Source organism: Motacilla alba, chromosome 4A (genome assembly GCF_015832195.1).
Source record: "Motacilla alba alba isolate MOTALB_02 chromosome 4A, Motacilla_alba_V1.0_pri, whole genome shotgun sequence".
In the NCBI taxonomy this organism is placed as follows: Eukaryota; Metazoa; Chordata; class Aves; order Passeriformes; family Motacillidae; genus Motacilla; species Motacilla alba.
Genome location: NC_052045.1, coordinates 8,065,149 through 8,077,215, shown reverse-complemented (window position 1 = coordinate 8,077,215; position 12,067 = coordinate 8,065,149). Strand labels below are relative to the sequence as shown.

General features: G+C 45.0%; 1 protein-coding gene across 6 annotated transcripts in view; it reads left to right on the top strand.

Moving 5' to 3' along the window:
* The first annotated feature begins 1,149 nt into the window (after positions 1-1,149).
* KLHL13 (kelch like family member 13) overlaps positions 1,150-12,067 on the top strand; it is an 80,268-nt gene continuing 69,350 nt past the window's right edge. The window contains exons 1-2 of one of the 6 annotated variants that reach the window (XM_038164589.1): positions 1,153-1,222; positions 11,375-11,439. Coding sequence is in view for 2 of the 6 variants with exons in the window: in XM_038164588.1 (XP_038020516.1) it covers positions 11,375-11,439 (65 nt within the window). In the remaining 4 variants the exon portion in view is untranslated. Of the gene's footprint in view, positions 1,223-11,374; positions 11,463-11,507; positions 12,013-12,067 lie in introns of those variants that run through there. The other 5 variants (XM_038164588.1, XM_038164586.1, XM_038164590.1 and 2 more) reach the window with 5 other exon arrangements.

Sequence of the window (12,067 nt, the reverse complement as noted above, 5' to 3'; positions counted from 1 at the left end):
TACCTGCAGTCAAAATTTTGCTGAATGTTGGTGGTTCAGAAATTAAAGGTGTGTTTACAGGAAACAATACAGGCAGAAGAGCAGAAGAACAGCAGTTCCCAAATCAAAGATGTGGCCACATGAAAAAGAGGAGAGGACTGTGAGGAAAATTCAGAGTTAGCATCCTCCAGAGTAATGGGAGCAGGTGAAGCAATTCCGAACTTTCCAGGAGCCAACACTCTTGTCGGGAGAGCAGCTTGTGGCTTGCCTTTCACCTGGTAATGTTGCTGATCCCAAATGAATCCCCTAGAGACACAAGCAGATGTTTTTCTGTATCTCTCACTCGCATTCCCTAGGCCACCAAGGACTTGGTGAGTGTCTGAGAGGGGACTACGAGGAAAATGGAGAGGGGCTCTTCATTGGGAAGTGTAGTGACAGGGCAGGGGGAAATGGCTTCAAACTGAGAGTAGGTTTTGATTAGATATTGGGAAGAAATTATCTACTTTGAGGTTTGTTTGAGGCACTGGCACAGAGAAGCTGTGGATGACCCATTCCTGGAAATGTCCAAGGCCAGGCTGGAGAGGGCTGGGAGCAACTGGCTCTAGTGGAAGGTGTCCCTGACCATGGCAAGGGCGTTGGAACAGGAAAGTCTTTGAGATCCCTTCCAACCCAAACCATTCTGTGATTTTATGACTGTTGCTGCCTCTTTCTGTCCTCCCTGCTGTTCCTGCAGCTCTCCTGATGCACCAAGCTGCTGGAGACAAGGCCTGCTGGCAGACCTGCTATTGCTGAGTGCCATGGCCTCTGCCCTCTTTTCCTTCCTCCTTCTCTCCACTCATCCCTCCTTCTCTCCATACCTCTCTCCATCTTTCCATCTCTCCATCTTTCCATCTCTCTCTCTCTCTCTCTCTCTCTCTCTCTTTGTTTTTTTCTCTCTCTCCTTCTCTCCATCCCTCTCTCTTTCTCTCCTCTCCATCCGTCTCCTTCTCTCCATCCCTCCCTCTCTCCCTCTCTCTCCCTCTCTCTCTTTCAGTCCGTCCCTCCCCTCACGGAGGCCCCGCCCCTTTACCCTGTCCCCGCCCTCTTTCCCGCCGCCCCGCCCCGCGCAGGCGCAGTGCGCCCCGCCGTGCAGTGACGCGGCCGGGCGGGGCGGGCCGGGCGCGCGCGGGGAGCGGGGCCGCGCTCGCACTTCGGGGCCGCTCCGGAGCGGGACCGCGGCCGGGCCCGGCGGCCGCCGCCGCAGGTGAGGACGGGGCGCGGGGACCCGGCTCGGCTCTGTCCCGCCCGGGGGCCCGGCGGGGCCGGGGGCGCTGCGTCCCGCGGGGCCTCTGCGGCCGCGGGGGTAGCGGGGCCGCGCTCGGTGAGCGGCGCGGGGGGGCTGCCTGGCAGCGGAGGGGCTGCCCCGAGGGTCGCCGTTCACCGGGGCCGCTCAGGGGCAGCGCTGCTGCCGGCGGGGCTCCCCGCGGGCGGGACGGGACCGCGGTGTCCCGGGTGCGCTTTGGGGGCCGGGGGGCGGCGTGGGGCAGCGCGGTCCGCGCTGGGGACGGGGCGCCCTCGGGGGTGCCCCCCTTGCGGCGGGGACCAGCGAGGAGGGCTCGGTGCGGGGCAGAGCCGGGAGCGCCCCGCGGGGCAGGGACGGGGTCCGGCAGGACGGGGGTCACCGCCGGGAGCGGCTGGGGACACGGCGGGACTGTCCCGGCCGGGGTCGCGGCTGGCGGCGGGTGCGGGCCGGGCTGCGGAGCTTGTGCCGCTCGCAAAAAGTGTCTCTAACTCTCCTTTTCCAGGCTTTGTTGTGCAGCCATTGTAATCGTTCTCTTCCTTCACCCGGGCCGTTCTGCTCGTCAGTGTTTATTGTTCCCTGGTCCTTAAATAGGCTGGATGAGGTCTGGGTGCAGGAGGGAGTTTTGGGGATTAGCTCTGAGATGCAGCCATTAGAAAGGGAAACGTAGCTGTAGGTTGTAATGAACTTGTCAGTTTCCTCTTCTCCCTGTTCTCATAAAATTTAGGCCAAGCTCTGTTTTTAGTAGGTACTGTTCAGGACTTTTCGCCTCCGTATGAAAAGTGCGATGTTAACTTCAGAACTCTAGGAGTCTTGGCTCAGCTCCTTTGTATGATTCAGGAGACGCAAGGTGCACATCTTTTTCAGTTTTGTATGGCAAAGGGCTCTTCAGCTTGGATGTTCTGAGTGTTAATGAAACCGATTCCGTCTTGGACCTGCTGTGAAATCTGCATCAGAAATACTTCCCTCACTCATTTAAATATGCCTCATACATTTGAATAGAATGCCACAGAGGAGTTTTCCTTATTCTTTCCCCAGTGAGCTACACACAGAGATAATGCTAATGAATAACCTTCAGGGCACTCTTCCCACTTCTCTGATTTCATGGTAGAGCTTGTTCTGCAGTCCTGTTTAATACTAGAATATGCTGCAGAGTGTTGATAGTAAAAAAAATTGTGTAGTAACTTGGATTAAATGCTATCCTGAATGCACTTCTTGTGATCTCTTTGATTCTATGATTTTCAAAATTGTGCTTCTAAACATTTTCTTTCACTTCTAAAGTTCAAAAAATTGTAGTGAGGTGCCAGCACAAATTAACATGCTGCTCTGCTTCAAAGAAGCAAGACTGCTTCCAGTGAGCCAATGACTCTAGGTGTCAAAAATGAATTAAAGTGAATTTGCCCCAGACAGCTTTTTTATTATTATTACTTTAAATAATTTCTTCTGCTCGTCTGTAAAAGATTCACTAAACTGAATGTCATCTGAGGCAGTAGTTCAACCGTACCTGATCTGTAGCAGTAACTGTGGCTTGGAGACTTCTGCAATTCATGGTGTCATTGGCACAACTTCTGGTGATGGATGAAGCAGATCAGCAAATATGCCCAACCAGAGGAAAAGGGTCCAGATTCCCTGGTCTGGTTTGCAGTGGAGTCCCCCAAATGCCAGCAGAGCGAGTCCATGGAGCAATGATGAGCCTTGGGATTGTCTCAGGCAGCCAGGGGGGCCAAACAGGAAAGGGAGTATGTGCAGCTGGTACGGGAGGCTCCGAGGGGGAAGTGAGATGCAGCTCTGCAGGAAGGGTTCTTCTGCTGGCACACGACCTGTCTAGAGGCACGGTGGGGTTGGGCATACAAAGGAAAGCCTTGCCTTTCCCCCCTGAATTCCAGGCCAGGTTGGATGGGGCATTGAGCAACCTGGTGCAGTGGAAAATGTCCCTGCCCATGGCACGGGGGTTGGAACTGGGTGATCTTTGAGGTCCCTACCAACCCAAATTGTTCTATGAATTCTAGTCACAAGTGTGACATGTCCTTTGTTTTGTTTTCCAACAGGCTGAGAAAAATGTTTAGAGTTCTTAAAAAAAAAAATGAAATCAACAAGCTACCTGATGTTGAATATATCTCAGTGTAATTTGGTACTTCTATGGTTTCTTTGACAATGGTGATCAAGCCCAGGTTGTCTGGATCTAAAGGTATCATTGGAGTTACCTCCAGGGCTCTATGTTCTTGCTGTGGTCTAGCTGTTAGAAAGGGATCATTAATCAACACTACAAAGAAAGTGTTGGTAGCGATTCCAAAGGAATCTGCAGTGTGTTCTGCTGGGAGTGTTTCTGCTAGGAGTGTTTCTGCTAGCACTACTCTATCACCTCCACAAACACCACAAGCAAAGCTGTCAGAAATGCTCGTGTTTTTCATGGTTGTTAGGTTGCTGAAATAGTTGTGATGCCTAGTATATGGCTTGCTTTTTTTTTCCCTTTACTATTTTAGATGATATATCTGCTGGCAAAACTTTCTGTGCTGCTGCACTATGGCAAAAATTGAGCAATTATGAAGTGTTTTAAGAACAGCAGCCTCAGAACATATTCAGTGTTTGGCTGTTTCACCGTATCAATAGTGGAAAACTTTTCTAATGACTCTTAATAGCTTATCAGAGTTGATTTTGACAGCCTGGGGCTGGGTTCACAGGGATGGATGCTTTTATCACAGATCTGGCATAGTGTGTATGGGTGTCAGTGTGAGTGGGAGGTAAAAGCTTAAATAGATGGGGCAACATATGTTCTGCTTTCCTTTCAAGGTTCTCTACTTTCAGGTCTTTTTCATTCTCACAGCTGTATTGCATTGTCAGAGTACTGACTGAAAACATTTTTATGGTTTTCTTTTTAACTATTTGTGATGCAACAGGTTTATTAAAATTGTGAGATTAGAGCTTTGTGGATAAATTAGAAACACTGCTGTAGCAGAAACTTTTCTCGGCGTATTGGCTCGCCTTAAGCTAAGTGTCTTTGAAAAGCTACAAAGTAATTAACCAATGTTAAATTGTAGCCTCTGGTGCAGAGGCACGCTTTCAGTGGGCATTCAGGGGAATTGAAAAATGTTCCAGTTTTATCTGAATTATTATGAATTATGGTTATGAAATTATTCATGATTATGAAACATTATGAATTATTTTCCTAAAGCTTTGTCTCTCAGGGCTTTACAGAGTAGGAGGTGTTTTGGGGTGAAGGTGTGCCTGTGCCATGCAGTGCAGTGCAGACAGCCAATATCCTGTACCAGGAGCTTCTGACAAGGGAACCAGGCTGTAAGTGCATTGGGGTGGGAGATACAGGGACTTGGAATGTGTGACTTGGTACTGGTGACAGAAGTGTTTCAGAAGTGCATTTCCTGAAGATATCTTTAGAATTTTGAGGTAGAAAGGGACCTGTTTGAACCTTGGAGGAGCTTGCAAGCTGCGACAAAATTTAAACCTTACTCATTTAATTGGCTTGTGTATTTCAGAAGACTAACTAAGAAAATTTGGGTGATTTTCTATGTTCAGCATCCTGTAATGAATTTGGTGTCTTCGATGCCTTTTCTGAGAAGCTGTTTTCAAGTGATTTGGCTGTACTACTTTTTGAAGAATGCCCCAGCTACTCATTTGTATTATTGATGTTTCTGCTTTAAACTTGCTGTAGGAAATATATAATTCAATTTCTTTTTATGGAAACAGTGCTTTGTTAATACTAATGACAATGGTCATATGATTCCTTGGGGCTTTTTTTTACCTTCTTTGTGACTGATGCAGCTGCTTGGTGGTGTGTTCTGTAGTTGTGAAGTGTGAGATTTGTTTGGCAATGCCAGCTATTCTGCTTGCTTTTTTTAATGTGAAATATTTCAAATATGAACAAACTTATGTACAGGAGAAAGTACAAATGAAAATAGCTTGTGAACAGAAGTTTTGCTTTTAAATAAGTTCTTAGAGCTTTTGTCTTAACTTGTAGCTGCTTAAATTTTAGGGAAAACTTCAGACCTTTCTCCATTTCCCTATTAAAGAGCATCAATCTTATCAGGTGCCCTATGCCTGCTTGAGTTGTCACATTGCACATTTTGCTCTCCCTTTTCAAGATCCCCTTCTCTGTAGGGTGCCCAGACAGTGATGCACATGAAAGGCACTGACAGAGCAAAACTGCTGCTGTTCTCTGTGCAGGTGGCGTGGGACCAGAGCAGACCTGGTTGTCAGTAGGCAAAGCAGCAGGACTATTTACCTGTGATGTCAGACACTTGCTTTGGCTCCTGCCTCCTGGCATATGGACTAGTTTGTCCTGCCTCTCAGAAGTCTCTTTATTTGCCTGCAGTGGGAGGTGTAAGCTGCTTTAGGACAGAGGTCCTGTCTAAGCTGTTCCACCTTGCAAGAAGAAAAGCAGTTGGCACAAAGCTTATGGGAATGTGGTGCATGGATCTCATGGTTAAAACTAGGGATGGGGTGATTTGAGTGCCTGTCCTTGCTCAGAGGACTTAAAAGTATGTGTTTTAACAAATATTGCAGTACTCAGCTGCTCATCACGTGAGTCCTGTGATGAATGTTAATTTCCATCTTTACAGGGCAGTGGGGGAAGAACTTTGTTCCTTTTTTTCTTTGTGAGGAAAATAAACAAATTTTATCAGTCTATTATTCAGAAACCACAGACCAGGATTTAGCATCATGAAAAGTGAAAACCTTGGTGCATGGTAAATTAGCTTAATTCACACCATAACCATCTGGTCAAGGTGCAAATTGTTATGAGGAAGGTGAGGTGTCATGTGATAAAGAAATTCAGCAGAATTAGTGTGAGTGATTATGTTTAAATATTAGAATATTATAGGCTGAAAAAGCAAGGATAAATGTGAATTTCAACCCAATTCCTTTTTCCTGATTGTTCTTTGGGATCTCCATGTGAGTGGTGTGTTCTAGTTTAAATTGAATGTGTTCCACATGGGTTTAATTTAGTATTGTGAGAACTTTGATTCCTTTGAATAACTGACCTTATCTGATAATGCTAATGGGAGGGATCCAGCAGTATGTTGATGATCTGAAATACCCAGCACGTTTTTACTGTACTGGCTTTCTGAAGTTGAAGCTCTGGTTCTGTCATATATGATTGCAGCATGTTTTTTACATTTTAAAATAATTCTGTAAGAAAACAATGCAAAATATTTCCGATTTCAAACTTCTTCACAAACTTGTTAGGATTGAAAATTAAGTAGAAGATTCACACAGACAGCAAAATCTGATGCTGGAGACTTTGGAGACAGGTGCTGCAGGTAATTCATCAAATGTGCCTCTGGTCCTGCCTTGTGCCCTGATCTCCTGGGGCAGCTCCACTGGCAGAGTTAATGCTTCAGTGATTGCAGGATGATTTCTTTCATGCTGCTTCGCTCATGGGAAAACTTACCCACCCAGTAATGTTTTTATCAGTTTGCTAACTCACCCTGTGGCTACACCTTGCTCCTGCTCTTGCAGGTAGAGGCAGGAATCATGTCAGGAGGTGAGTGGAGGGAAAGCAGCACAGCTTCTCCCAGCAGATGCTGGGGATGGAGCATCAAACTCAGCTCAGCAGGACCAGGGCATTGCTCCCACTTCAAACTTGTCATGTTTCCAGATGCCATTAAAGAGCCCTTCCTGGGGTTGCTGTTCTTCAATTAACTTTCCATCTGTGAGGAAGCTGAATGATCCATGTAACACTTATGTTTTCAGGTAAATATTTATATTAAAGCAGAAATTCTACACTACATTAAGGAATGGGGAAAACTTTTTCTTAGTTCTGAAGGATTCAAACACTGCCCTGCACCTTGCTGACAGGTACCTGGGTTTTGAAGGGAGCCAAGAGGGAGAAATAGGTTGCTCTTCTGCCTCGTCAACTTTTGGCTTCTCAGTGCCTGACACTCAACCAGTTTCAGTGTTACAAAACACGTGGTTCTGGGCAAGTTTATGGCTGCCCACAGTTTTTGAATAGAATTGAGGAAGTGAGTAGCACATCCGTTATTTAAAGAAAACTGCGAGCAGCACTAGAATCCTACAGACGTGGGCATGTGTTCTGTATATATATTTCTTTTTTTTTAGAAGCTGATTATCCACCATGGTGCCAGAATTGTAGAGGACTTGTGTTAATATTCTATGCCTACCACCCCCCCATCATCTTTCATCTCAGTGTAGTGAGTAACTTTTTTAGTAGTAGCATCTACAAGTTTCAAAATACATGTGAGGTTGTATTGCTGACACTTATTAATATATTTTATTGCTTGTTTATATTGGAAGATTTTAACAGGAACAGTGTTATGAGTTTTGCTCTCTTCAATGTTGAACTTACAGCAATGATTTTATGGTTAGAAATTTAATCTGGACTCTTGTGTTTGCTGTTCTAAGTAAAGCTTGTTTTTATACAGTGGAATTAAGGTATTTCCACCAGGGTGTATGTCCTATGAGACATATAAACAAAACACTTTGCAAGCTTATACATCGAAGCTGGAAATTAGGAATTAAACACTTAAACTACAAAGGAATTGGAGGATAAATCTAGGTAAGTCAGCAATATTGAATTTACCAGGTTGCTTGAGCTGCCTTACGCTGCTCCCTTGGTGGCTCTGCAAATCTGACCAGTCTCTTGTGGTTGCTCACCTTTGTCATGGGGAAGTAAATGTGCCAGCATTCACTGTCTCTGTTCCTTGTTAGTACCAAACACTGACATCTGTAATGATAAAAGGGCTATTGTGGGGAGTTTTGTGATCCGAGTGAGGCTTGGTACCATTTTACCCCTGAGTCTGAGAATTTTGTCCTTAATGCCCAAACACAGTTCTATTATTTAAAGGATAAGAGTAATGAGACGATCATGTTATCACCTGTCTTGGCGTTGGTAGAAGTGTTGTAAACTCATCATTTATCTCAGTGATGTTGGTGGTATCACTTGCTACGAGAGAGCCTGGCCTGTATCTTTGCAAATATTTTTCAGGGATGCTCTAGTACCTTGTCTTTATACAAATTTTGATATGTGGAGGAGTTTGCTGTGAGGCTATAAATGAACCATGGTACAACCCCCCTAGCACTTCCCTTTAGCAAGAAGGTAGGGACTGAGATTTTGTGTTCCTACTGTAATTCCATATCTTTTTTTATCTTACAGTGTTCTAGCTGGTATGTCTAGCTGATGATAATGAAGAGCCACAGTGGTGCACCAAGACCTTGTTATGCTAGCGCCTCCCATGTGCAGAACAAGAAGGCAGTTTCCGTTCCCTTCCCAAATCTTGCTATGCTGATACAGTCTTTCTTCCACTGGTTATTCTTCCGGTGTTTGGTGGCAGTGGGTGGGGTTGGGTATGACTGTATAAAGGAACAGTTACAACTGTTGGTAACACCTTGGTAAACAAGTAGTCTAGCCCGTGTTGGCAACAATTTTCTCTTTCTTGTGGCCTTAAGGCGATGTGGTGGACTTTTACCAGCGCATCTTGCCTTCCTCTAAGGGCAGGGGTTTGGGTGTTACTGTAGGTGCTTACATGGCTCTCCTGGCTCATGGAGCTCCATGTCTTTTCTGAGAGAAAGGGCTGAACAGATGTGCACCGGACTTGTCCTCCTCTTAAAATTGATTTCTTCGGTGATGATGAGTGTGCCAAATGCCCTGGCTTCTTTTGGGATGACAGAAGGGATTTCTTGTCTGCTGCTGGCTTTCTCTTGCTGTTGGATATCATTCCTAGTTTGTAGGAGCAGAAAATATTTCAGTAAGGGGGTTGTAAACCTTAACTCTGGCAGCTTAGACGTTTATGTGAGCTCTTCTGCAGAATGTCAACCAAAATAAGCTGGAGTGGTTTTAACAGCCTAAATAATCACTCTTTGTATTGGTTGATCCTGAGTAAATAGGTTAGAAAGTACTTAAGAGCAGCTCAGCTGGAGTCTTATGGCAGAGAGCAGGGACAAGCAGCCAAGGGTGCTGAGCTCTTCCATGGCACAGCTGTTTCTAGAGGAGGAGATCCAAACCCAGGGCAGAGGTTCACAAGTTGAAGGGCTGCTTGGAGGCAGAAATATGGTTTCTCCCTGCAAATAACCCTGTGATTACAGCTGAAATAAGAAAATTCCACTTCATCATCCTCATGGGGAATGTGTGTGTTTTCTGGTTAGGCTGTAATGATCTGCTGGTGTGGAGTGAAGGAAGTGATTAAATTTAGACGTATTTCATGTGGAAGCAGGGGATGGCAGTGCTGGCACCCTTGTGGTGCTGCCAGTTGCCAGGGCATGTGGTGTGAGGCTGCTGTGCTGCAGTGCCTTGTCTTCCCCATGTGTGTACAGAAGAGTCTACATTTTGGTTGTAACCAGCTCCCACTACTAGTTCAGATTGTTTCTTCATCAGTAAAATTAATGGTAGTAGGGAATTGGGCTGGAAAACATGAATGTGCAAGGTAAGAAGTTGCATGACAACACTTCATGGTCTCAAACAAGGAGTCAGGAATAAATAATGGCAGAAAAATAAATGGGAGGAGGAAAAAATGAATGGGTCAGAGGAGAAAATGCTGTCTTTGTATTGACTTTATTGTTTCAGTGCCATCCCAGATGTGTCGAACAAGTCTGACATTGTCTGAGATTTTCATTACTAAGAGCCTTTCACAAGGCCCTGCAGTGTAATGCTCATGTGTGTCACTGAAGAGCCTGACACGGCTCTGCCACCCTGCATGTTGGGCACAATGTGCTCACAGGGGATGGGGGAGCTGGATCTTACTCCTGGTTTTAAAGGGAGTAAGAAACCACCAGAAACTACTTTCAAACTTCATGTCTTTCTGGTCTTCTTCACCAAAGCAAACTGTGTGAGAGGCTTCCTGGTGAACTGTGTGTGTCATTTCTGACACAAAGGTATTTTAGTTCTCAAACTCAAATTATTCTGATTGCTGCCATCCATAGTTGTGCATCTATGAAAGCAAAATAATTTGACATGTTTAAAGGAGGAGTATCAAAAGCTTCATAAAGACTGCCATAGCCCCTTATCTTCAGGTAAACCCTTTGTTTTGGTTAAGAAGTTTAAATGCTCCATAGCGCTTCTGATCCATTATTATTGGTTAACCTGCACTTTCCTAGTGATATTGTTGTTAATATTGCTTTATTGTTTTAACTGGATGAATAATTTGATTGGCAAGGGCTTGTAATTGAAAAAAAATACTGTTCATTCATTGAATTATAGAAGTGACCCTCACTTTCTGGTGCTAATGGTGTGAGAATATGGGTTGTCAAATGCAATGTTTTTGTTTTTTTTCTTTTCTTTTTCTTTTTCTTTTTTTTCTTTTCTGAGAGCAAATGCAGAGGAAGTGAAAGCCAGCAGTGTTATTGCCAGCATTTCTCTACTCTGCTTTACATTAGAATGAATTAAAAAAAAAAAATAATGCCAGTGCAAATAACAGCACTGCTGATTGCTCCTTGTGTTTTGGGGCAACTGCCTGCTGTTTTCTTTTCAAATTGGTTGTGCTATATTTTCAGCATTAAAAAGAAGTGCAGTGTCTCCTCCTAAATCCCTCTATCCTATGTTTCATGGCTGTAAGATTACTTTTCACTGTAACTTTGTGCTATTTCAGCTCTGCTGGGTCTGGTGCTCTCTGTGCAAGCCCAGCCAGAGCTTCCTGCTGTGGTAACAGCTGCTGGGGGGAATTTGTGAGAAGGGGGCTTGGCTTGGGATCATGGTGCAAGGTATTCCTTCTCTTAGGACTTCTGTACCTCCTGTGCCTTATATGCACTTAGGGATTGATGTGAAATGGTGGCTGTGATTCTGAAACAGTGTCTGCCTGAGAAGCTTCAAAGTAAAAATCAGATCTGACTTTTGTTCTTCTGTGCTACTGTTGAAATAGATTTTTATGTGGAGCTGTGATCGTGTGGGATTCTGTATGAAATATTCCATACACATGGAAAAGAGCAGGATGCCACAGATTTTTAGTGAGTTATGTGAACTTTCCCTTCAGGCAAGAAGCTGGGCTATCCAATTTTCCACTCACACTAGAGACAGCTCAAAGGGCTGCAGAAGCCAATAGTTAACTCTATTGGAGATGCTCTACCCTGCAGTTCTTTACAGTAACATCTACAGTGGATAATAGTGTGCAAACGTGTGTGACAATTTTTTTCTCTTCCCAAACCTTGTTCTAGATGTCAAAATTAACCTGGACTGCTTGGGAATGGCGAAACATAGCCCTGGGATCCTGCCATGAACAGTAAGAAAGCCGAGATACTTTGTGTATGCAAATAATTTTCTTTTAGTGACTAAACCCCAGTGAACCCATTCCTGTTCCATTAACACAACCAGGCACACATTGTGCAGCTGGGTGTGGAGGTGCTCCCAGCTTTCCAGGCAGTAAAGAGGCAGCAGAGTGGGTCAGAGGGGTGGACCAGCAGGGGAGCATTCTTTGGGGAACTGTAGTGGGGAAATCTCTGCAGTCAGTATGGCATTGGAGGTGGGAAGCTGCTATGGGTGGTGCATTCAGAAATTATTGAGGTGGTAGCTGAAGGATGCTTTCCTGTAATGTGTAATTATATTGTGAGACTCCTTTGTTACCCAGCGTATAATTATATCAAGACTCCATTGTAATGGGATACCTTGAGTGCAAATTAGATTGAAATGTGATTAGACAAATTAGTGGAAGGAAAAAAGTGAATTTTGAAGTGCTCAAGGCTGGATTCCAGACACAGTTTGTGGGAGGAAGTCCCTAAAGCCCTCACAGAGGGAAGCTGCCAGGAGGCAGTGCCCTTTCACTGCCACTGCTCCTGGATTGACTGCTGATAGACAGGTAGCCTGGCTATTGGGTCTTCAGTCTGAGCTTCACTGCTCCTGGATTGACTGCT